General features: G+C 42.2%; 3 protein-coding genes across 4 annotated transcripts; all 3 read left to right on the top strand.

Annotated features, from left to right (window-relative positions):
• Positions 1 to 5,803: 5,803 nt before the first annotated feature.
• Positions 5,804 to 13,911, top strand: snrnp70 (small nuclear ribonucleoprotein 70 (U1)). The gene is made up of 10 exons (XM_047037965.1): positions 5,804 to 6,009; positions 6,398 to 6,551; positions 6,654 to 6,716; positions 6,876 to 6,930; positions 7,019 to 7,083; positions 7,271 to 7,333; positions 7,424 to 7,505; positions 11,593 to 11,694; positions 11,903 to 12,002; positions 12,298 to 13,911. The coding sequence occupies exons 2-10, from the start codon at positions 6,405 to 6,407 to the stop codon at positions 13,115 to 13,117; spliced, it is 1,497 nt and encodes a 498-aa protein (XP_046893921.1). The 5' UTR covers positions 5,804 to 6,009; positions 6,398 to 6,404; the 3' UTR covers positions 13,118 to 13,911.
• A 155-nt stretch (positions 13,912 to 14,066) lies between these two features.
• lin7b (lin-7 homolog B (C. elegans)) lies at positions 14,067 to 19,569 on the top strand. 2 transcript variants are annotated; one of them, XM_047038065.1, is made up of 6 exons: positions 14,067 to 14,370; positions 15,365 to 15,483; positions 17,641 to 17,712; positions 17,862 to 18,071; positions 18,605 to 18,768; positions 18,907 to 19,569. In XM_047038065.1, the coding sequence occupies exons 1-6, from the start codon at positions 14,295 to 14,297 to the stop codon at positions 18,926 to 18,928; spliced, it is 663 nt and encodes a 220-aa protein (XP_046894021.1). In that variant the 5' UTR covers positions 14,067 to 14,294; the 3' UTR covers positions 18,929 to 19,569. The 2 variants fall into 2 exon arrangements, with proteins under 2 accessions (XP_046894021.1, XP_046894022.1); XM_047038066.1 differs by lacking the exons at positions 14,067 to 14,370; positions 15,365 to 15,483 and adding an exon at positions 16,743 to 16,783.
• Positions 19,570 to 20,838: 1,269 nt separating this feature from the next.
• On the top strand, positions 20,839 to 25,404 carry LOC124479334 (hepatitis A virus cellular receptor 1 homolog). The gene is made up of 6 exons (XM_047038056.1): positions 20,839 to 20,929; positions 22,361 to 22,556; positions 22,681 to 22,832; positions 23,010 to 23,203; positions 23,374 to 23,479; positions 24,630 to 25,404. Exons 1-6 carry the CDS (start codon positions 20,863 to 20,865, stop codon positions 24,689 to 24,691), a joined length of 777 nt encoding a protein of 258 aa, XP_046894012.1. The 5' UTR covers positions 20,839 to 20,862; the 3' UTR covers positions 24,692 to 25,404.

Raw genomic sequence — 25,404 nt, 5'->3', positions numbered from 1 at the left:
GCATTACATGGCAAATGTGCCGGGAAATTGGTTGAATTGCCGGGTCTTTAGAGGACGCATCACAGATCATGGCGCACCCTCAAATTGTGCAGACACTGATAGAATTAGCTGAGCTGGTAGAAACTAATAATATATATCTGAGTCTGATGCCTGTGACCGAGTAGAACAAGTCACAGAGAGCTTGGCTGCACACTCTGCCGTCAGAGACGTACACATTAATGAGGTTGCCATAGTAAAGCTCTCTTCAGTCCTGGAACGGCTGGATGCTGTGGAGCCTCAAATGGGAAGGGGACGACCAACCATCCACATTCCGTTCGAGTCCATCGAAAACTATTTATTAAATGGTTTAAAAATGGGGGGGGGGGGGGGGTTGGGGGCTATACGTCCACTGCAAAGGACTATTGTACCTACGTCCACTGTAGGTTAGTGCATGACATGTGCACCAGCAAATACTATTTCAAAATAAATTCCTGCATTAAAATAATGTATCATGAGTTTGTATGATTTGGTCATGTATTATCACACTAGCATTTAATTATCACGTCAAACAATTACACTGCACTAAACTGTAAGTGTAAATGTAAAGTGAAAATAACAAAACCAGTCAGTATGATGACTTGAGCGAATATCATTCATTCACGTCTTACTAAAACAGCGGCCACGCGAAAGGGAATAAGGAAACTGTTTCCTCTACTAAAAAACGTGAAAAAAGGATCCAAAGACTCGTAGAAAGACCGAGTCGGGGAAGGAACTAATCATTCGTTTCCTCTAGCTACAGAGCCTATGCAGGTCACGTGAAAAATGATCCAAAGACTCGTAGAAAGACCGAGTCGGGAAAGGAACGAATCGTTCGTTTCCTCTTGCTACAGCTTGTACAGGTCACGTGAAAAATGATCCAAAGACTCGTAGAAAGACCGAGTCGGGAAAGGAACGAATCGTTCGTTTCCTCTAGCTACAGAGCCTATGCAGGTCACGTGAAAAATGATCCAAAGACTCGTAGAAAGACCGAGTCGGGAAATGAACGAATCACTCGTTGAGAGGACTCGTTACTCCCGAGTCCTTATAAGGATTCGTTCAAAATGAACGAATCGTTCACGAACGACACATCACCAACTGTTACCAAGTGAGTCGAGACAGACTTGGAGGGCGGCGGAGACCGATGGAAGACGTGGAACAACTGGCAAAGCTATAGCCTATATATTTATGTTCCGTTGTTCTCTTTTCTGTGTTGTTCTTTTAATGGCTTGATGCCATCAACATAGCCTGATATAAAATCATGAACTTCAATTGTGTCTCTAATACGCACACAGAAAATCCAGGTTGAATCAAGTCACGCTAGCTAGCTACTATATTGCTAATGGTCAAGCATATTTTTCATTGTCTCCTTATTCCTATCAAAGTCAATGTTCAGCCTATAAGCTATGTTCATTTGCTAAGTGACATTTCATATTGGTTATGGAAAGTGAAATATTTGCTTTTTGAGAGATCGGACATAGCCTAGTATTTACCAGCATATAAGGAGTTATCTATCAGAATATATCTGTAGTGCGGCCGGGTGTGATTTGATTCATCGTCCACACATCGTCTGGAAGTCAGTTTCGATCAAATACCAACGATCTCCATACTACATCTTGCTGACGTATCTTCTACACATCGGGCCGACGTCGGCAAGACGTATGTGTGCTATCCCAGATGATGTGGGTCTTCCTCTAACTAGAAACTCATTTTGTTCTACTCGGTCACGGGCATCAGACTCGGATATATTATTAGTTTCTACCAGCTCAGCTAATTCTGTCAGTGTCTGCACAATTTGAGGGAGCGCCATGATCTGTTATGCGTCCCGGCAATTCAATCAATTTCCCGGCACATTTGCCATGTAATGCAATGCGTATGTGCACACCGCCCCCTAGCGAACAAGATGGGTAGCTCGGTCAGCAGGGAACTGAAGAAGAGCGGCTACTGACGTCACTCTGCTGCGCCGCTCAGAATGCATTTTCGTTTTCGAATAATGGGCAGTTCTTTGCTAGCCTGGTCCTAACCAGACCCTCGTACATTTCATTTGTACAGAGGGTCTGGGATGTCTCGATTGACAAACGTTAACTTCCTTGAAGGCGGGTCCTCTGATGAAGTTTAAAACTATTGGATCCGCCCAGAGCCACTCTGATTTGCCATAACCAATCGCTAGCGTTCGCCTTAGCCAACTCCTTCACCTCTACTGTAACGGAGCTAGCTGCCGTAGCTGGAAAATCAAACTTTTCCCGAACCCCGTGGGGAGGAGGGCCACAACATAATGGCCACCAACAAAACTCAGCAAGGAATGTTCTTGCTCCGGCTTTAACCTATATTCGGCAGCGTTGCCACAACCGCAGAATAGTTTCGCTCGCATCTTTCTCCGCCGCCATTATTGAACTACTCAAACAAGTGCACGACATTAACGTCATCGTTCTCAGCCACTCCCTCTGTTCGCTGATTGGACCTACAAAAAATTTGTTTTTGGAAACTGACTTCAGAACCGACATCCCAGACCTATTACAGAAGCAAAATCCAAATTGAGCGGAAGTACGTAGGAGGGCAGAGCCAGGCTAGTTCTTTGGGGGAAGAACATGAAAATGAAAATGAAATGTCCGCTCTGTTTTCTTTTTGATTATGGCATAACATGTGCAGTCTTGAGGAAGAAAATGCAAATAGGATGATTGATTACTAATTTTATTTATGAGTCAAATAATGCAGCCACATTCTTAAAATGAAAATGCATTTCTGGAAATGCATTTGAATTTGAATTGTGGTCACGATTTGCTTCCATAGAAGTGGACTATAAGAATGCAGAGTTTTGCAATCAACTGCAACAACTACCAGTGTGACACTATGTTTTTACAGGTCAATTTTGTCGGTAGCGTAATCTTATACACCTGCTAACGTTAACGTTTTTTTTGGCCTAGTAGTAGGCTAGTAAACGTAATTCCTTCTAGGAACGATAGGTCCTAGCTATAGAAACCAGAATAATGATATGGATATGACACTAAATTAAAATGAGATTCTTAAATTAATTTGCTGAATTCATATATTTCATTGATAACTTAGCACTAGTTGTGTAGCTATGTAGCCTACTGTAACGTTGTAGTTAATGTGTAGAGCTAGTGTTAGTGCTACCTCCTGGGAAACGGTCTAACGTTAGGCTATTATAACGTTGTATGAACTCATCGCTTTATTCCTGTCACACTTACCCTAATGTAGAGAGTAATACAACTAATAAAATCCTTGAACTTCCCTGTCAATATAAGTTATTTGGATCACCTAGCGCTGCAGATGTGTACAGAAGTGAGAAGCGGAAACGATTACATCTGTTTTCCGGTTCGAACGCTGAGCGCTCCGCATAACCCCTATTTCTATGAAAAGTGCTCAGTGTCGCAGTGAGGCAAGCGAGAGCGCGAGACTGGACGCGGCCACCTTTCCACTTCCGACTCTTCCGGTCTAGCTTAAACAGTGGCTCTTTTTTTCCCTAGCTCCGAGACCTCGTGCACGCTACCAATCAAAGACAAGTCTACTTATCTAGGGATTACCATAATGAAAAATGAGGAGGAGAGATGCTCTGTAAACTTTGATTTGAATGATAAGACAAAGAAGAAACTTAAACAATGGCTTCAAAAGACTTATCCTTGAAAGGACGAGTTTTGTTGACAAAGGCAGAAGGTTTATCCCGTCTTACGTATTTAGCTATCCCCCTATTTGTCAACAAAAGATCGGTAATTCCATTGATAAATTACTTTTCAATTTTATTTGGAAAAACAAGACGCATTATGTGAAAAAATCTGTTATTATGAACCCTTTTGAATGTGGTGGTGTGAATTTTCTTGATTTTACAACCCTTAATAATACTTTTAAAATAAATTAGATAAAACATTTTCAAAATAACCCCTCATCTACATGGAATTGTATACCTAACTATATTTTCTGTAAGGTTGGTGGTCAAGAATATTTACTTTTGTGTGATTATAAAATAGACAAGATACCCGTATTCTCATCTAAATTCCACAAACAAATGCTCTTAGCATGGTCGTTAATTTACAAACATAATGTCTCCCCACATAGATGCTTCATCTGGAATAATCGGCTTATTAGGTTCCAAAATAAAACGTTATTTTATGAAACTTGGGAAACAGAACAGTACATCAAAACCATCTATGATTCAGAAAATAAGAAAGCTGTTAAAAACATTCAGTTATGCTCTATTTTTAATATATATATATGAAACTCCCCCTGGCTCTCCTGGTGACTTATGTTTTTTGTGTATTAATGACTCTGATTGCTGCCTGGTTGTATCGTGAAGATTTAATTAAGATTTACAAAAGAAAAAAAAATCTATAACCCCACTGCACACTTGCAACTAGCTGTACACGTCATACTTTGCGTCAACCAGTCGCAAGCATAGATATCTATGGTTACGAGCGTGTGAGCTAAGGCATTGCAGTGGCATAATCTATGGGCAGAATGGGATACAAGTCCGATAAGAATCAGAGACAGGATCCAAACTTAATGGAAATGTAGTCTGTCACTGTATAGTATTCCTTTCACTTGTTTTTTAGAAATAGGCTATAGGGCTAAATATCGGGCTATTCTAGATGGAACTCATCACATATGTTGCCTTTTTCTTTGTGATATGAGTATGATTTCCAACGCATTGTATCGGATGAAATAAACTGTTAACATGAACAGCTCCGTCGTTGTTCTCGCCAGGCAAAGAAAGCTTAATCGTTATTTTGGTAACCGAAATCTTCCATAATGCTTACTGTCAACTTTATATTCAAACAAAATGGCACGAAATTCATACTGCCTTCAATTTATCATCAGTGTAGACATGTGGCCTGTGTTTTATATATTCATCCTACAAAACCAAACGCCTATTAATGGATATAACGTGATCTAACAAGACTTGGTAATAATGTAATAAATAAAAGCTTGAGAACTGTGTCTAAAATATACTTTATTGAACATTTGCCTTTGAAAGGGACATATTCACAGAACCATATAGGCTACAAGACGTTTCCATCAGATGTAAGTGGTGGTGAAACATAGTCACTGAGGACCTTCATTGTCCCACAAAAGCAGTCTGGCTTGATGACACAATCAAAAAAGAATATTGGGTGTGTTGTCTAACAAAAGCTTCTGAAGGCAAGACTAATATTATTTAAATATATGTAATTTCCTATTTTAGTTAACAGTTAAAGTATTAATCTAATTTAAAAATAACGGGAATAAACTATATTAGCAACATTTCATGAATGTGTGACAACCATTTGCTAAACTTGCTACCACAAGGCAGGCAACTCAAGCCATTTCTCCCTGTGCTCATTCAATATAAGTCTATGGCTCATTCAACTCAATGTAAATCGGCTATCGGCCAATGTGAACTTTTGTGCTCGTGCCCTGTTGGTATCCGCAAGCACATTTGCAAATAAATGGGGCGCTAGTTTACCAATTTCGGATTGGTTTCAAACTTAGCAAAAATCAGAAAAAATGATTCTATGAAAAAGCTATTAGTATGAGCCAGGTTCGAGAATCGAAAAAAAATTATTGGGGGAGATAGTTTTGTAAATGTTGACTGGAGTTAATAGAATAAAAACGACCGGAAGAGTCGGAAACCTAACCTACATCCACCGGGGCCGTTGCTTCAAGCCGAGGGGCGAGGGGTGGGGGCTTGTCTGGTTGACATCAAATGAGAACTTGCATAAAAGCAACAAAAGAAAATGTCGCAAAGTGTCGTAAATCACGGGGCGGGATCAACCAATCACCAAGAGTAGTCGATGTACGGTGGCCCGCCATTTTAACTAGAATACGCTTGGCTTCTCTGTTTCCTTCCAGCCACCCATACCAGTTAAACGTTTGATATTTATTTGGTATTTAGTTATTTAAATGATTGTGGCTGTTTTTGATAGGGAGAGAAAACGACTGTAATTTTGCGTCGCCTGCTTTGGGCTAACGTTGTTTTTAGCAATTGAATGAAGAGTTGAGGTACGGCATGCTAGGCTGCTAACAGCATTGCTATTTATGCACGAGGCCTGTTGTTTAATATGTGAATGCTTCCTAGCTAGTAGGAATACCAAGCTCGATACCGACACAGGAACCTGAAACAGTTAATTAACTATGATATTGTGAGAATTATTATAACCAGACAAAATGTGAGCTGGTATTTGTGTTTTTTAATGTTATATAGGCTATATACTGTAGCTCATTTTGCACGTTTGTACAGCAATGTAGTTAGATGGCAAGCTAGTAAAGCTAGTGAACTGCTACTTGGGTTGTATATCAGGTTTCGTGAGCCACCATCCTAACCCAATCTCTTGTCGCGGTGTAGAGATATTTGATTCTGGGCTTATGGCACTATTTTTTTATTTTACAGGTGAAGGATGACTCAGTTTCTACCTCCCAACTTGCTGGCCCTGTTTGCGCCGCGGGATCCTATACCCTTTTTGCCTCAATTGGAGAAACTTCCTCACGAGAAGCATCATAACCAGCCATACTGCGGCATTGCGCCCTTCATCAGGCACTTTGAGGTACAACCAATGTTTCATCTTAACTAGCTAAAAGTGATATTTTCCACTGGTTTAGAGTGTTATCTTCAGAGTTGCATGCAAATCTGTTGTCTTGTCTGCCAGGACCCAAGAGATGCACCTCCACCCACTAGGGCAGAGACTCGTGATGAGCGGTTGGAGAGAAAGGTAGAGTATGCTCATTGTCTTTTGATGCTTGGATTTTGTATATTTAAACTTGGTGTAGACACAAAACTAAACCAATCAATTAAAAGCGAACTCAGAGACTACATGCCTGTTAGAGCAACCTGTTTATGTCTATTGTCCAAAAATGTGCTTTGTTCACAGAGGAGAGAGAAGATTGAGAGGCGCCAGACTGTTGTGGAGACAGAGCTCAAGCTTTGTAGGTTTTATACAAATAACCTGACTTGTGTTTGTTGATCATAAGAAATGGTATCTTGATTATTGTTTCCTGTGCTTAATCCTTTCAGGGGATCCTCACAATGACCCGAATGCACAAGGGGATGCTTTCAAGACTCTCTTTGTGGCCAGAGTGGTAGGTTAATAATGAAGATTGGTTCTTTTAGCAGTTCATTTGGTATAACCCTAATTTGGCACAGTGTACTGGTGTGTAAAAGATCTGGACTGACTGTATTTGTCGCCATTAAATGGGTCATTGGCACACTGAGTTTGTGTGTGGTTCCATCTTTGTACATCAAATGAATGCTTTGTCGTTTTTGCAGAACTACGACACCACAGAATCCAAGCTTCGCCGCGAATTTGAGGTCTACGGGCCCATCAAACGGGTACGTGTTAGTCTCAGACCTTGGAAGTAGATTTTGTTTTCCCCTTTATTCCTTTATGTAGTCTCACTCCTGTTGTTTTCCACCTCCTAGATATACATTGTCTACAACAAGAGAACAGGGAAGCCGCGAGGCTACGCCTTCATCGAGTATGAACACGAGAGAGACATGCACTGTGAGTACTGTCCGACAGCAGCGAATCTCCCCCTTCTTGCCCCCGTCATGTAATGGTGGGAGAAAAGGTGTGTCAAAAATGTCAATAGGTCTGATAATATTTCTGAAGCTTTGCACAAGGTATCTTCTAACCCCAAAGTGGGGTTATTGACAACAGGTTTTGATGCTGCAGAAATGGCTCAACCTGTCTACATGCTGTCTTTTAACATAATTCGAATGTGTTAATTTAGCAGACGGTTTCATGCAAAGCGACAATAGATTTGAACCTGCAACCTTTTGATCTGCAGTCAAATGCTCCATTACTGAGCTAATACCTATTATCACCACATCATCTTAGTGGGACCAAGGCCTAAGATGAATACCACTCTCTTCTGTTAAGGTTAGATTTAGTGCCTCCGACATGACAGGGCCCCTAGTTGATTGAGTTCTCATTGAAAGCAGAAAAAGCTCAAATGTAACCTGTTGTGTGCCTTGGGTGGAACACATCGGAAGGAAAGACGGCAATAGAACGAAACAAACCCTGATTCTTTCCTTTTGTGTGACACCTTGCTAGTCGTTCCCCTGTTCACTAAAGGACTTTGGGTTGAGTGAGTGACGTGTCTGTTGTTTGTATTTGTGGTGCATGCTCACTTACTGCACGTGTAGTAGGTCTCGTCCATGGCACCTTTAGTTGGGCCTTTCAGTGGGGGTCAAATGAGGTGGGTGGGTTGGGTTATCATGAACTCGTAATATAAATAATGTACACAAATTGATAGACAAATACAAATGCATTTGCCTGCCACAGGGCATAGTGAGAGTGTGTGTTCCTGTTGGACCACCATGGTAAGCTGGAGGTCATGCAATGCTCATCAAGCCTCGACAGAAGCCTATTCAGAATAGTAAGGTTAAGTTGGCCTCTCGTAAACTCTTACTTGTTCTGTTATGCTGTTTGCTAGGTTGTAAAAGCTTTCCTCAGTGGTGTTCAACCCTGGTCATGGTGAACCAGCATTTCTAGAACCATGGGCAAGCAGCCAATTCACTCTCCTAATAATACAAATGCAGCAACAGGATGTTGTAGTGGCTTTTTCAAGTGATAAAATGTTTTTGGCGACAATTGGTTCTGGGACGTCCATATCCATAAGACCAACCACGGAGTAGCTGGCTTCTCCCAGACCAGGGTTGCCCACCCCTTTTGGAAGCTATGACTCAGGTGAGGGTTTGACTTTGAGGGGTATGTCGGGCTATGCAGTGTATTAACTGTGTGTTGTTCTCATTGCCACTGCAGCCGCCTATCTGTGATGGCTATTGGCCAGAGCTGGCTTGCAGATGATGATGGTTATGATACATCAACACCCTACTACCACAGCTCAGTATATGGTTGGTATAATGGGTTTGTATGATGGGTAAGATTTCTTTCCACCCTCCATCTCCTACGTAGGGAAGAGGAGCCATGTTCAATGGGCGAAGCTCATTTTTTTGAAGCTTGTTTCGTGACTGCATTTCACATTGGTAAAGAACAGAGCTTTGAGCTTTGACCATTGAATGCATCCCAGGACAATAGAATATAATTAGCGCCCAATGTGTGCGCCTTTTGTATTAAAGCCACCTCTGGTGTATTTATTTCCCTTAAATACACAAGTGGAAGACACAGATTCACTAGCATTTTTAGGGATAGCTAACCTTTAGTCTGAGCTGGCTTTGATATAATAGGCATACGAGGGGACTGGACCATCTTGGTAGACCACATATTCATACATTTACCCACTTCATGATTAAATAGGAGCAGATGGTCAAGGCAGAGTTGCACCTGTATCCATAAGTTGAAAGGATAGAGGAGGTGGCAGTTATACCACCCACATATCTGAAACGGCTAGGTAACGGACCTGGGCAAGTCCTGGAAATGGAAACAATAATTGGAAATACAGTCATGCATATATTTGAGGATACACTACACATGTCATTTTCACACATATGGTTTAGATTTATATTTAGTATCTTGTTTTGAGATGTTCATGGGTTGTGGTAATGTGACTCCTTTTGAGAGAGGTTTTCTAAAGAGAATGTGAAGGTTTGGGGTAAGACAAACATCTGGTTAGGAGTGAGGGGTTTTGGTAAGGCCCTGCTATTTTAATGGACAGAGGCTTCCTAGCAAGTCCAGCATATGGGGGGTTACGGTAAGGCCCCCAGTGTTGTGATAGTTTCACCTACTTACTATAAGAAGGGGGTACCGGTAAGGCCCTCTTGATTTGCTGTTAAATGGAAGGGTTCTGGTAAGACCCTTTGATTGGAAATACAAGTGAGGGGTTCGGGTAAGGCCCGCGAATTGGTGATGCGAAGGTAGCGTTAAGGTCAGTCCCGCTGGGTTTCCTCCGGGCTGTTTCCTGGAGGACCGTTGCTGAGCAGACCAGTGAGCTCACTGAATTCTTCGGTCGTGAGAAATGGATCCCAAGACTGTATCTGTGCAGAAAAGGGTGTGTGTGTGTGTGTGTGCACGTGAGTTTGAGACTGAAGGCAGTGACTGGTGGGAATCTGGCATTGGCAGAAGGAGACTCCAGTATTGACTGGCAATTGGAAGCCATAAGCTCCGGATGGGAACTCCCAAAACTGTTCGCGCATCCAGGTGGTGGTAAGGTAGTTTGAAGGTAAAACATATGCAGGAGGACAAAGACTTTTCCCATAGCACGGACTCTAAATGACATTTTAACTTATAACACAAGGGTTGTATGTAAGGCAGCCCAGTTTGTTCCCATCTACTTCAGTAGAAGCATGTATTACAGGTGAAGTTTGTGTGTGAAGACTTGCTAGTTATGCAAGTCCCTGTACACTGGCTTTTATCAAGTAAATTTTAACTTACTCTAAAACCCAACACGTGAGTAGTGTTTTATTTCTGGTTTAACCAGGAGGGGTGGGTGTGGTATTAGTCAGCAAGAGTGGTGTTAGAAAGCCAAGATTGCATTGCTGCACATACCGTACCTAAACACCTACAGCGTGTTTATTAGCCATATAATGTCTTGTTGAATTCCAATTCATCACCGAAAAGATGTGAGGAATGCAGTGGTGAGTGAGGTTGCTGCCTGTTGCCTCCAGTAGTTCACCGTGGTAAGAGGTCTGGTGCAGTGTGGAACGCATCAGTAAACATGCACAGCAGCTGCACATACGGGTGTTTCTCTACCCAGAACTTGGAAACCCAATTCAAATGGGCTGTGTTTTATATGGGCCCAAATATGGACTGAGAAGTCTGGCTGTTGGGGTTGCGAGGACATCTACAATGCAATATTGTGGGCTAAGTAAATGCAGATGGCAGATCCCCTGGCTCACTTTCAATAGCATGCCTAAAGGTTAATAAGACATGACAATGTGCAATTACCAAATGTATTAATCCCATGTAATTTTGAAGTACATGAAAAACGTATCATTTTTATGTTAAAACCCATAAATAGTGTTGTATAACATGTAATTATGTTTACAGTGAAGCTCAATTTAATCCTCACAAATAAGGTCAAGGGTCAAGGGTTTCGTGTGGCTTTGGTCATTACATTTTTAGATGGTGCTAAGTTGCCTGGCCATTCAATGTGCGCTGAGACCAGGCCAGTGGGTTATCCACACGAACCTAGATGGGTGTCATTTTCCCCAGATACAACCAGGAATCTAATTTCACTGATTTAATTTTATGGTCCAACATAATAATGCCCTGGGGGGTTTCACCCCAGTGTATCGTTATTGTTAAATTAGACAATTAATGCTGTTTATGTAAGATTAATTGAGCGTTTACAGATTCTTTGTTCTGTTTGGCCTGAAATGACCTACAGCGGTGTAATTCATCTTTTGGCATTTCTTGGATGGAGGAGGGCAGTTATAACTTTTTCTAAACCTCAAGACTGTCATCCTATTTTAATACCAAGTGTAAGTCTAATGTAGTACCAGACCCTCTATGGGTGAAGGCAGAGGTGGTCTGTTAACAGTGCCTTCCAGCTGCTTTTTTCACCCAGAGAGCTGCTCGCTGGGCCTTCACCTGCTCCTGGTCAGTATAATCATGGAGTCTTGCTTCCTTGGCCACCGTGACACAAAAAGCCACAGTCACTTCATTCTCCCCCCCCTCCTCCCTCTAGCTGCCTACAAACACGCGGATGGGAAGAAGATTGACGGCAGGAGGGTGCTGGTGGATGTGGAGAGGGGCCGCACTGTGAAGGGATGGCACCCTCGCAGGCTAGGTGAGTATGGGGAGGGGAATAAGGATTAGCGTGAGTCCACTGAAGTTATCTGCTGAGAGATGGGGTAGCACTGTTGGACTGGAATAAAAACTGACCTGGCACACCTCCTATATAGAAACAGAACTGGGTCTTGTGTTTACAAAACAAACAAAAAAGCATTGTCATAGCTGTTGAAATGATCTCTTGACAAAGTTTTGTCACCAATTAGGCGGAGGACTGGGTGGCACCAGGAGAGGCGGGGCCGATGTCAACATCAAGCACTCTGGACGGGACGATGCCTCTCGATACGACGACCGTCCCATCGGAGGGTGAGTAGCGACACATTGGGACACTGTGAGAACAATGACACCCATGGTCCCAGTGAAACTCTTTGAGCCCTTGCTTCTTGAGACATGATTGGATAAGTGAATGTGTGGATTCCTGTGCTCCTGTCAAATCAGATCTTTTTCAGAAGGAAGCAGGGGATCAAAAGTTCAAATGTTCAATCCAGGCCCATTAAATTGTCTTTTCTTTTGAAATTGGCCTCACTTGGAATATAAGCATTGAGCATTTTGCAAGCAGCTAGGGAGGTGACAATCTCTTTCCCTTTTTTCTCCTCCTCAGGGAACGAGAGCGCGAGCGTGGCGTTGGCGAACGGAGAGAGCGCAGCCGTGAGCGTGAAAGAGACAAGGAGCGTGGCGAGAGACGGAGGTCCCGCTCTCGCGAGCGCCGCCGTGGTGGCCGCAGTTCCCGCTCCAGGGAGAGGGTCCCTGCTATAGGCTTAGGGGGTCCTGTGGAGGATGCCAGCGGAGGCAGCAGCAGGCGTAGGGAGAGAGAGAGGGAGCGTGGGGGGGTAGGAGATGACAGCCGCAGCAGGGAAAGGAGCCGCGACAAAGACAGGAAGAGGAGGAGCCGCAGCAGAGAGCGAAAGAGGGACAGGGAGAGGCCCAAGGGTGGAGATGGGGAGGAAATCGTCGTGGGTCTGGGAGAAGGCATGACGGGCGAGGGAGGGGACAGGATGCCGGAGGATCCTAGTGGTGGTGAGGAGGGGGGCGAGGTGGGTGAGGAGCGTGGGAGAGAGCGGGACAGAGAGAGGGAACGAGACCGGGACAAGAGGCGCAGTCACAGGGACAAGGACCGCGACAGAGACCGAGAACGGCGCAGGGGGGATAGGGAACGAGAGAGGGAGCACAAGAGAGACCGTGGAGACAGGGAGAGGGGAGGTGGGGAACGCAGGGAGGACAGGCATGCATCTCTCCTTCAGAGAGACGACATGGGTTCCCAGGATGACATGGGCAATGGTGAGGAAGGTGAGGCGCCACCCCAGCTGGAAGACAACAGCCAAGACGGTATGATGATGGACCAAGAGTCTATGCAGTCAGGTGAAGGTTATGTCTCCAATGAGAATGGCTACAAGATTGAGCCCCCTGCAGACGAGTACTGAGAGCCGGGTTGGCTTGGCCAATGTCTTTTTATTGTATTTTGTTTAAAGATGTACTTTTTTTTTTTTGTCCTTTTCTTGGAATGATACTATTTTGGAATGATGCTTTGATAGTGTAACAACCACTGGGGCAGTCTAGGCATAGGAATGTATAGGCCATTTCAAAGTTAGACAGGATTCCTTTCTTTACCCTTTTTTTGCGCATAAAACCAAGGTTTCCCACAGCAATGACACTTTGCTCATTAGAAAGCTAAAAGAGGGCCCAAGGTCCTTTTTTCGGACTTGCTCAAAACCAACTGTGGCATGGCCATTTTCTGCTTTGTGAATTTGTAGTCTAACTGATTGCCTGGAAAGTTCAACATAGTATTGTCCCACCGAATGCATTTTGTCTGGATTAGTCAATTGGTTAAATGGTGTAGATTTCAATCTTGGTTGCCTTTTGTGTGTGTTGAGGGGGGGGGAGGCACTAAATTGAAAATACTTGGTCTTTTCCTTAACCAATGTGTAGAACTTTATGATTCTGTGAGGCTGTAGCCATATTTTGTCATGCAAGGTCTTTCTTTAGGAAGCCTTGTCTACCACAATATCATCTGTCACATAACGAAGTCCATATTCCTTGACATGGAAGTACACCGTTGTTAAAAATGAAAGGAAAATTGCTTATCTTTTTTTTTCTTCAGTAAAGTAGCATGGAGGGGGAGTTCTTCTGAATGGAATTTGTTCCGTTGACCTAAATGGAATTTGTTCTGTTGATCTTTATTCTGTCGAAATAAATGGGATTTTTTTATAATTTAAAATGATGCGTAGTGTCATAATTGCTGAAATTGCATGCTTTCCTGTTTGGATTACTAACCTTAAAACCCTTAAAAAATGAAAAGAGCGAGTTCATTAACGCGCACGAATCAAATCCTTTTATTTTTGTTACGTAGCAAGTCGCAGTGGGTTTTTACTTCATTCGCCACTAGCGAGACATGCAAGCGCTTCTCCTAGGCTCTCAGACGAAACACCAAAATATTGCAACTAGTCGTTTCATTCATTTCAAAATTGGGCGTTCTCGTCAGATTTGACTGATAACATATCGCTATAAGAAAATCACCCTAAATCGGCTCTTCGCTCACCAATCCTGACCGGCTTGTAAAACGTCCAACCCCTTCACCGCAGTGCCAGACACGGGGCCTCAATGATGTCATCCTATTACCACTCCGGAAAGGAAACAGACATGGCGACGATGACAGAGCCTCTCTGCCTAGAAAGGGGTAAAGTAGACTTTGCAAAGTACATCACCCGACAAATGTTTAGGGTCATATTTACATACCTTTAGGGAGGCATATCTTACGTTTAAGTGATTATTGTGGTATTTTATTTGGCGCCTCCTCTATCGTTAACACGACCCTTGCGGATTAGCAACTCGAAGGACACTTACAATCGCATGTTTTGTTGGGTGATGTTTTTATACACTGCTGCTTTGGTTCAAAGTAAAGCTCCCTGCCTCGACCTCCAATTATAATGTGTCATAGTAGGACAAGTAATTTTATGATCTATGCCCCCTGCTTAGTGCAGGACGTTGGGCTTACATATTGAAGTGGATAAGCAATATCAAATTCACAACCATGATTTATTTAAATTCGATAATACATCAACATTTAGCTGCTGTTTTGCCCGGCCCACAATGTCTGCCTCAGCTCAGACACGAAGGCACTTCCACTCTGCTCTCCATGCAATGTTCCAAATGGGTATTCAATATCATACAAATAATAATTGACAGCTGGTTTCAAAAGATACACCAATGTCCTGTTTTCATGTAATCTTCCAAACTACAGTCCAAATTGATCCTCATGGAAACGTGATTGTAATAGAACATCTAAATCAGAGTCGAGTCAAATCAAGAGGGTGAAAACCATCAAACAAGTAAGCAAAGCACCAGGTTTTTGAGGGATTTGAACCTCTAGTCGGTGTACATGTGTTGAAAGAGTATCTTAACACCCTGATTTCTGTATTAGTACATCCTTTTATGATTTGGGGGATTTATCACGCTCAAAGTTACACATGCACCTGGCCAATTATCATAAACAACCCCTCACTGTAATATGGTCACCTCAAAAAGGCACTCGTAGGGGGATTAAAAAGTGGTTTTTGAAATACCTCCATTCACCAGATGAACACACATTGCATGAGAGATACAATGTTGATAAAGGTCAATATGTGCCACCTCTATACAGACTATTCAACCTCCACACCCCTCTTTCTCAGACGTATGTCGGGTGATCGAACTTCTGGACCGACTGCAGAGGAGCGGGGAGCTGCCCCCTCCCAAACTCCAGGCCTTGCAGAGGGTCCTGCAAAGCAAGTTCTGTGCTGCTATCAGAGAGGTATGACAAATTTCTGTGAACAATTTTGCTAAGCAAACTTCCAGTCATGACAATCTACCCTTTTTATGGGGAAATGTGGCAACAAGGCTAATTTTTGTCCCATGGTATACTGTGAGTAGAAGCAGAGACTAGCTGCAATAATCTCTACAGGTCCTCACATATTAGAAATGTTTTGTCACCATCAATTTTTTTAAGTGTCCGTCTTTTCAGTATGTTTGATTGTTATTAGTGGTGTACCAAATTTGTATGTATAAAAATTGTGGCAGCCCAGGAAAATGCCAATGGCAATTTTATACACACATCACACCTATCACAAGCTTATGAATAAAATATTATCATTGAATACAATTAATAAAGGCATACTGTCAGAAAGAAGCAACATGTAAAAGCAATTCTGTTGGAATATCAGATCATTTGGAATTGATGGAGCTAGTATACAACCTTGTGTTTGACTTTAATGTCCACTTTACTCTGTACCTCAGTTCAGAATCAGAATGGGTTTTAATTTAGGTTTAGGCCATGACAATTTGCACAGACAAGGAATTTGCTTTTGCAGGAAGGTTCATACATTAAACATATAGGAATCTTAAACATTTAAATATGAGGTCTAACTATACTAAGTGGATTAAAATTTAAATAAAATATACAATAAAATAAAATATAAAGTTACCGTAATTGACAATTTAAAAATACAAATATTACAAATGGTACAAGAAGGTACAATTGTGGAATGCAGTACAAAATGCAATGTGTTTAAGAAATTCATTCAAGTCATTAAAGTCACTGTGAGCCTTTGGCCTTGTTGAAGAGGCCAACAGAGAATGGGAAGAAACTGTTTTTGTGGCGTGTGGTATTGGCCCTGATGGACCGCAGCCTTCTGCCGGAGGGGAGTAGCTGGAACAAGGAGTGTCCAGGTGGGAGGAGTCGGCCACAGTCTTCCTCACTCGCCTCAGGGACCTCGAGGTGTGCAGGTCCTCGAGGGTAGGCAGATTGCAGCCAATCACCTTCTCAGCAGTGCGGATGATACGCTGCAGCCTGCTCTTGTCCTTGGCAGTGGCAGCAGCGTACCAGATGGTGATGGAGGAGGTGAGGATGGACTCAATGATGGCTGTGTAGAAGTGCACCATCATTGTCTTTGGCAGGTTGAATTTCTTCAACTGCCGTAGGAAGTACATCCTCTGTTGTGCTTTCTTTGTGACGAAGCTGATGTTCAGTTCCTACTTGAGGTCCTGGGAGAGGATAGTGCCCAGGAAGCGGAAGGACTCCACAGTGTTGACTTGGGAGTCACACAGTGATGGGGGTGAGTGGGGCTGTTTTCTTCCTGAAGTCCACAACCATCTCCACTGTCTTGAGAGCATTGAGCTCTAGGTTGTTCTGGCTGCACCAGGTCACCAGGTTGTCCGCTTCCCACCTATAATCAGACTCGTCTCCACCAGAGATGAGCCCAATGAGGGTGGTGTTGTCCGCAAACTTCAGGAGTTTGACAGACGGATGTCTGACTTCATAAGACCGTCCCACCCCTCAACTGTCGACTAATATTGCTCTTGTTTGTCCTATGACTAATCTGTGGACACTGAAGTCGTGGTGTGAAAAAATCAAATAATATGACTAATGTTTCTGCCAAGTCTGGACAAGAAACTTCCACCCCCAACTTACCTCACTCACTTAAATAACCCAAAAGCCATTATGACTCATGCCCTGAATTGCGTGTTTGAACGGCTACCATTGTGCTGGATGTCAATGCCTGCTACTTACTTGTTTTTTGAAGTAATGTGTCCTGTTTCCTACTGTTCTGTATCCTTCATCTTATATCAATTCATTTCGGGATTAAACTCAAACAGTTTTGTTGTATGGTATTGCAACATCACCATTGAAAAACAAAACACAAGTCTTATGCTCTTTAAAGTCAGAAACAGTACAATTGCCACCTTCCTTCCTCACTGCATTTCAAGAATCACTGGTATGGTACGACTGGGTTTAGACTTGGAGCATGTGACTAAACCCATGTTTTAATGGCAGATCAGAGATAACGTCAAGGAAAAGAGGAACCAATGTGCTGTTTTCACACTGTTCTAACATGGCCCTACATCTTTGTAGTGTTAGTAATTGTGACTGTTTTAATCCTTCCTTCTCTGATTATCTTCTGCTCTCTGTCAGGTGTATGAACAGCTCTATGACACTCTCGACATTGTAGGAGGGCCCGAAGTACGGGCCCAGGCAACGGCCAAGGTATTGACAGCACACACTCACTCCATTTTTATTTACATTCATTTTATTAATTTAGCAGATGCTTTTTGCAAAAGTCACGCATAAATATACAATTCTGAATTATATAATTAAGCACATTTACCCCTCCTCCATTCATTGTCCTGCGACAGGCAACAGTGGCAGCATTTGCGGCCAGCGAGGGCCACGCTCACCCACGAGTGGTGGAGCTCCCCAAGACAGAGGAGGGCTTGGGCTTCAACATCATGGGTGGCAAGGAACAGAACTCGCCCATCTACATCTCTAGAGTTATCCCTGGAGGTGTGGCCGACAGACAGGGCGGGCTGAAGAGGGGTGACCAGCTGCTCTCCGTTAATGGAGTGGTATGAGAAAAGAAGAGCAGTCACATGTCTGATTCACAAGCCAAGATGGCGGGCCTAAAGCCACATTACATGATTTTTTAAAATAGTTAATAACAATGGAAAAAAGGGAGGAGAACATTTGCAGATTTTCATTCTCTTCATGAGAGAGTATATTTCCCTTATTATTTGAAGCTACCAAATTGTTCCCCATTTGTCGCAAACAACATTTTCATTGGAAATTGAAACTTCCCCTTTATAGATTGAGGCATTAGGAGCGGCATGGTTGCAATTCACATGTACAACAATTACAGCAATGCAGCTTCTCTGAACTGAAACAACTCTGCCCGACCCCAAATCGTTACCTAATTGGCTTTGGACAGTGTGTAACATGGCCTCAGCTTTAGCTGAACCTTAGAGTATGGACCAAATTTGGTTAAGATGATAACTAATCCGTTTTACGAGTGTGGATTTGGAATCTATTTGACTTTGAAACTGCAACAATAATTACTTTGTTCATGTGCCAACTTTTCCTTGTGGTGTGTGTGTGTGTTCAGAGTGTTGAAGGGGAGCACCATGAGAAGGCGGTGGAGCTGCTGAAGGCTGCACAGGGCTCAGTGAAGCTGGTGGTCAGGTACACACCCAAGGTGCTGGAGGAGATGGAAGCCCGCTTTGAAAAGATGAGGAGTGCCAGGAGACGCCAGCAGCACACAAGCTACTCGTGAGAGAAGCCACACAGACACCAAACCATACATGCACATACTGTATGTAAGCAAGCAAGTACATTCAAAGCTTGCGCTCATAAACACAGACACACAACCTTTGCATTGAGCATAAAACTCTATTTTTTTCCTAACAGGTCTCTGGAATCCCGGGGCTAGGCACTATTGTCTCAACTAAGCTTGTCAGCCCGCTTACCTTAGTATCTTTCTCCAATAGGAAGCCTGACCTCAGACAAGAAGGAAGAAACCAAAGTAGCCAACGTAGACTTACTATATTTGTATTTCCAATGTAGCCATGGATTGTCACTTGTCTTTGCCCTCCCTATTTAGGCCCTAAGTAGAGACTCTGTATTTGAACCTTAAACCAAGAATCCCCCCCCCTCCCCAAGTTCCAGAACATAATGTGTTCAGTGTAAGATCCAAGGAGAGCTGAGTTAGCATGGTGGATGTAGTATAGTACATAGGTCTGTTTACTTTACTATATGAGATTATTCTGTACAACACTTAACTTTGAAAGCAAAAGATTTCAAAGTCAAGAATAGAGAGGTAGCGCTCGAGGTAGAGGTACTATGTGTAACTACGAGGTTGGACCTCGGTAGTGATTTCGGAGCAACTTCTGACATATCCTAGATGAGCATTCCAAGGTATTAATTTGACTATTTATGTTTATTTATGTACCTTATTTATTCATTAAATAAAGACTGATCCTAAATGAGCATTCCAATGCATAAATATGACGATTTATGTTTAAGTATTTGTTAGTGTATTTATTCATTAAATAAAGCCTGGTATGGTTTACAGCAGTGAAGTACCTTCATTTATTTGAATTCCTCTTTGAACTTAAAGAGGAAGATTTTCCCAAATGAAATAGTAAATGTTGGCTCCTCTGACCATGAGACCATATAATGGAATGCTTTGCCACTGACCTCAGTCCTATTTTAAACCTATGGAGCATAATCCCCATTTCGAATTAGTTTAAAACTCAGTGAAATTCATAAAAAATTATTCTATGAAAAAGCAAGTATTTTGAGCTTGGATGTTTTGACTGGAGTTAATCTAATGTCAGAAATGTGTGTGTGTACCAATTTGAGTGGGTTTAGTTTCTCACGCTCAACTAAAGACCCGGACCCAACCAAGTGCTGTGCTGGGATTTACGTTGTTTTGATAAGCATTTTGACATTAAATAATAATTTCCATGAATGTAGGCTATCACAGCATTGGAAATTTGACTAGAAAAGATGTGGAGGTTGAAGTACTTTAGAGATGACAGAATTTCAATTGTGATCTAAGACATGTAGCTACCAAAGCCACTGAAAGAACTGACATCACCAGCTGCATCATCAGGCACTGCACTATGTGTAATTCCAGGAATCTGTGTATGTGTCACCAATTTTATCACGGGCACTATGCACTATTTATACTTCAAGGAATCTGTATTTGTGTGTTTCACTGACATCTTAATCACCGACTGATCACAGGCACTGTGTGCACTAGTAGAATAAAATCACTGGAATGAGCCGGGTGCCAAAATGGAAATGCAGTACCATCAAGATTCATCAGGGCTTTTGCTTCAAGCTGAAGAGGTGGGGGTGGGGGTTGGTGCTTTTGCTTCAAGCTGAGGAGCTAAGTAATGTAAATAAAATCCCTGTAGTATAGGGCTGAACTGTAGACTACTAAACAAATTCATGGAGTGTGAGTTGTGTGCCCTTTTAATACTGGGTAGTGATTTGCTGACTTCAAAACTGATTGACAAAGGGATGTATTTGACAGCAGAGTTTAGGCCTATATTTTTTTTTTTTAACAACTGATTTTTGTCTTCTTCTTCAAAGAACAGAGAAAAAATATGTTTTAAATGATACAGATATTTGATAAAGGTTTATTTCAAGCAATTACTGTTTTTTTAGTTTGATCTTTCGCTTTCCTCTCAAAAATTGATCAACCTAAACTGATGTAAATTAAAGTTGTGTACACCTCCATCCTGTGCCTTAATGACAGCCCATCCCAGACTGAACTTCCGTCATCTTTCTTTACAGTATAAATAAACTGTGCAGAAAAGGGGAAGTGTAGTTTCACTTAACAGTGTATCTGTCTGGATGTGTTGCTATCTGGAGAACATGCATTTTCCTCTTTGCCTTTTCATCAGCATCTCTCTGACTGCAGGTATGTGTTATATAGGAGACTAGGATAAGTTCTTGCTGGATGGATGACATGGATCAGGGAATGGTAGGAAACACTATTGAACAGTAGTGTGATTAAATAAGTTCTAAATTTTTTGTGTGATAGGATGACTTTTTGATCTGCTGTAGAAAGAAGACATTCACTCTGAATGTTATCAAAACTAAAGAGTTGGTCTTAAACCCAAGACCAGTAGGGGATCATAGCCCTGTCTTTATACAGGACTCACCCATTGAGCAGGTCAGCTCTTATAAATATCTTGGAGTTCACTTAGATGACACTTTTAGTTGGCATGTGCATGTTGATATATTGTGTTCTTGTCTACAGCAGAGATTTTTTCAGCAAAGATTTTGTTTTTTCTACGTAGACTGAGGGTATATGGGGTGAACAAAAGCATCATGGTTTTATTTTACCAGGCAGTGCCGGAGAGTTTAATCAGATATGGGATGTCATCCTGGTATGGCAACCTCACCGCAAAACTGAAAACTAAACTTGCTCGTCTGGTGTACACGGCCATGAAGGTCATTGAAAAAAGCAGCTACCAGACCTTGCAGTCTGTTTATGAACAATCTGTTCTTAGGCAAGCCCAGAGAATAGTAAGGGACCCTTCTCACATTCTCCATTCAGAGTATGACCTCCTACCCTCTGGGGTAGATTTAGAGTCCCTTACTGCAAACTCAACCGTTTTAAGAACTCATTTGTTCCAACTTCCATTGAATTTCTCAATGCTATTTACATTTACATTTATGCATTTAGCAGACGCTTTTATCCAAAGCGACTTCCAAGAGAGAGCTTAACAAAAGAGCATAGGTCACTGATCGTAACAACGAGGTAGTCCCAAACATTGCAAGCAGCCAAAACATGAAGCATACATTGTGAAAAACTAAACAAGTGCCAAAGGGAAGACCCATAAGAGCATGCAGTTATACAAGTTACAAATTAAAACAACATGAACCCCAAAAAGTGCAAGACTGTACCTATAGAAGAACAATCAACAGTAAAAAATATTTCACAGTGAGTACAAGAGTTCAAGAGTTAACTTTGTTATAACTAACCTACAAGAGCAACAAGTTTCTCAATAAGAGTCATTGTGATCCTGGAGGAAACTAACATCTAGCTTGAGCTTGATGTTAGCTTGAGGCTGAAGTCTATGTAATAATTTTTGTAGTGCCTTTATTACGGTGATCTTTTAGCATGTATTATTATGAGGTGTATGTATGTGTTATGTTATGGGATATGTGCAATACTGTTATGTAACTGTTGATGCTGTTATGGCTGAGGATGTATTGTTTGTTGTCATTGTGACTGTCAAGGCATTTATGACGCACCACAGAGACCAAGACAAATCTCCCTGAGCGGGACAATAAAGTTCACAGTATCGTAATCCCAGTTTGTGCATTTGTGTGTTCCCTGCAGAGTGTATGTGTGGCTCCCTGGAAACTGTGGTGGGTGTGTGGGGTAGGGGGGTGATTCTGCCCTGCAGGTACGATGCTGGGATCCAAGCGAGTCTGGAGGTGTGCTGGGGGAGGGGGGCCCAGGCAGCTCTGTTCACATGCCACCACACCCTCCTCTCCACCAACGGGCGAGCTGTCACACACCGGAGCTCACATAGGTATGGAGGTTGCTCGAGGAAACAATGGGGGGAAAGGGTGGTAGAGAGCTTTGACTAGCTATAATCTTACCTCTGCTCTTCTCCTCCTTTCTGCCCCTCGCCCCTTGCACCCCCCTATCCCCAGGTACCGATTTGCATTGGGACTGCGTAGCGGGGATGTCTCCATGAGCATGTCTGGTATTAGAGAGTCAGATGCGGGGTTCTACCACTGCCGGGTGCAGCTACCGGGTCTCTTCAATGACCAGACCCATGTAGTCCACTTAATCATCAGAACCGGTCAGAACCACTAACATAGCTAGAACATCCCTGTTTATGGGGCTTACCCATTGTTGGATCTTGAAATACAAATAATTCTGCCTCTAACTCCAGTTCAAACTCCAGTTCTTTAGCAGAGAGAAGAGAAACTTGAAGTGTAGAAGTGTTAAAGTAGTTAACATGGTGATGTGTTTCTAGATGTTTCCTTTATAGCACCTCCTCTACCTGCACACCCCCATCGCCTCTCTGAGACACCTGTTACCCCAAGTTGTAGATTCACCACAACGCCTGGATCCACTAAGACACCTGGATCCACTACAACACCTGATCATGTTCTTATGGACCACATAACTGGACCTGTACTGGGCCAGGTCAAGAGACCTAGAATCCAGGTAACATATCTTAAACCAGTTCTCTTACTCTGGTCAATTAAACTCCATCACCCTCAGAACAAGGAGAGACACAGCATTATATTTCTATGTCCCTCTCTCTCATTCTGTTGTGTCAATTTGAATGTAATTCTAGTAATTATATCTCTATATTGTTTGTCCCTCCTTGACAGGGCACAGTGTTTCCTCTTAGTGGGCAGCTGGAGAGTTATCTTGGAAACACAGTCAGAATGGCCATCATCATCTTCCTGAGTGCTCTGGTCATTACAGTCATATACAGTGAGTGAACATATGCTTTTCTAAAAAACAGTCAATTGCTTGTCCACTCTTCCTGGTCGTAACATTACATTTACATGTATTCATATATATAGCAGACACTTTTATCCAAAGCGACTTCCAAGAGAGAGCTTTACAAAGTGCATAGGTCACTGATAATAACAACAAGATAGCCCCAAAGCATTGCGGGTAGCCAAATCAAGCACACATTGTGAACAACCAAAAAAATAAGTGCCAAAGGGAAAAACCATAAGAGCATGTAGTTAGCAAGTTACAGTTTAAACAACATGAATATGTAAGTGCAAGTGTACCTAAATACAAATATAAGATTAACTAAAAAATAGAATACAACAGTTTAAATCAGCTACCACTAACCAACAAGAGCAACAAGTCTCTAAGTAAGTCATTGTGATCCTTGAGGAAACTAGCATTGGGTTCAGCAAACCATTCCTATGTACCGTTGTACTCCCTGAACAAGTGCGTCTTGAGCCTTCTCTTGAAGGTGGAGGGACAGTGTGTGTCTCTGATGGAGGTGGGGAGTTGATTCCACCACTGGGGTGCCAGGCAGGAGAAGAGCTTGTGTTGGGACCGGGTGGTCCCCCCGCCTGGTGGGACATTAGACCAGCTCATTAGACCAGCTCTCTTTCTCTCACAGGCACTGGAAAGTAGACATGTGTTAAATAGTCCTGACAGACACATCCTTGTCAGTTAACATCTATAGATGATCTTACTGGGTTTCAGAATATTAACATGTTTTATTTGAGGCCGCCTTGTATATAGAAGTAGATAGGAAAATATTTTTATATTATATTATTATATTTATTTTGAAGTGTGCTATTTTGAGATCTATTAACCAAAACCTGTTACTTATCCTGTTTTTCCTTTTAAACAGTGTTGGTTTGGTTGCTAGTTGAAGTTTAGCCTTACGAGTTGGGTTATTTGTGACATATCCGATCCTCTATTGATCTATTGCTTCATTATACAACCGCCAAGATTTCCACTAAATACTTGTCGTCTTGTCTGGTAGCTGCAGCTGTTTCCCTCTCAGAGGGGAAGTGAAACAGAAGACTAGATGAAGCTCTGCTGACTCCGTTTTCTGTCTGTCTGACCCCCTTCTTTTTATGCACATGTGTGTGTGTGTATGTGTATTCAGGAATAAGGATCTCAAGGAAATACAAAGATATAGAAGAACCTGCCAGTTCCTCTATTGTCTGACGCTGGACTAGGACTTGGATGAGGGCTAGAAACCTGGGGAGATCTGAATGAGGGTTCTCAGCAGATCTGCCCTCCTGTTGCTGTTTCATGAAGCTCTATAAATATATTATTTTGTGTTCTTAATATTGATACCGTAACAAAATGTCTAATACCATAACCATTCTGTAGAAAAAGACATAAAGTGCATTGAATGCAAAAGTAACTGTGTGTTCAAGGACATGCTAAAACAAATCCATCACTATTAAATAATATACGTTGCTATGCACAAAAGAAGGTGTACTCCACATTTTAAGCAAACTTTTGAGAAGGTTTTTTTTTTTACACTTGACAATAGAATGTGCAGTCCTCCACAGACACTTTGACCCATGCATACGCAGAAAAACTGGAGAAATTAGGAACTGCGACTCCGATGGCAGAAGGATGAAACTCGAGAAAAGCTTTGAATTGATCCACAGTGTGCACAGTGCTCATGATGCAGTTGGTGATTACAGTTTTTTACAATCACTTTGACACTAATTTCAAAACCTTGATGTCCTTTTTCAAAACTGTAGACACAAGACTCACAACTGATGATCAAAATGCTAATCTAAAAAAATGCTAACACGATTATCAATTGCTTGGATACAATACACATACAACATTTGTTCATTGAACTATAATCATCTGTTCAAAATGACACAACTTAACATCAAAGTATTACGATTAAAAAATGC

This window comes from Hypomesus transpacificus, chromosome 17 (genome assembly GCF_021917145.1).
Source record: "Hypomesus transpacificus isolate Combined female chromosome 17, fHypTra1, whole genome shotgun sequence".
In the NCBI taxonomy this organism is placed as follows: domain Eukaryota; kingdom Metazoa; phylum Chordata; class Actinopteri; order Osmeriformes; family Osmeridae; genus Hypomesus; species Hypomesus transpacificus.
The sequence above is the reverse complement of the archived record's forward strand: the minus strand, read 5'-3'. Positions and strand labels throughout refer to the sequence as shown.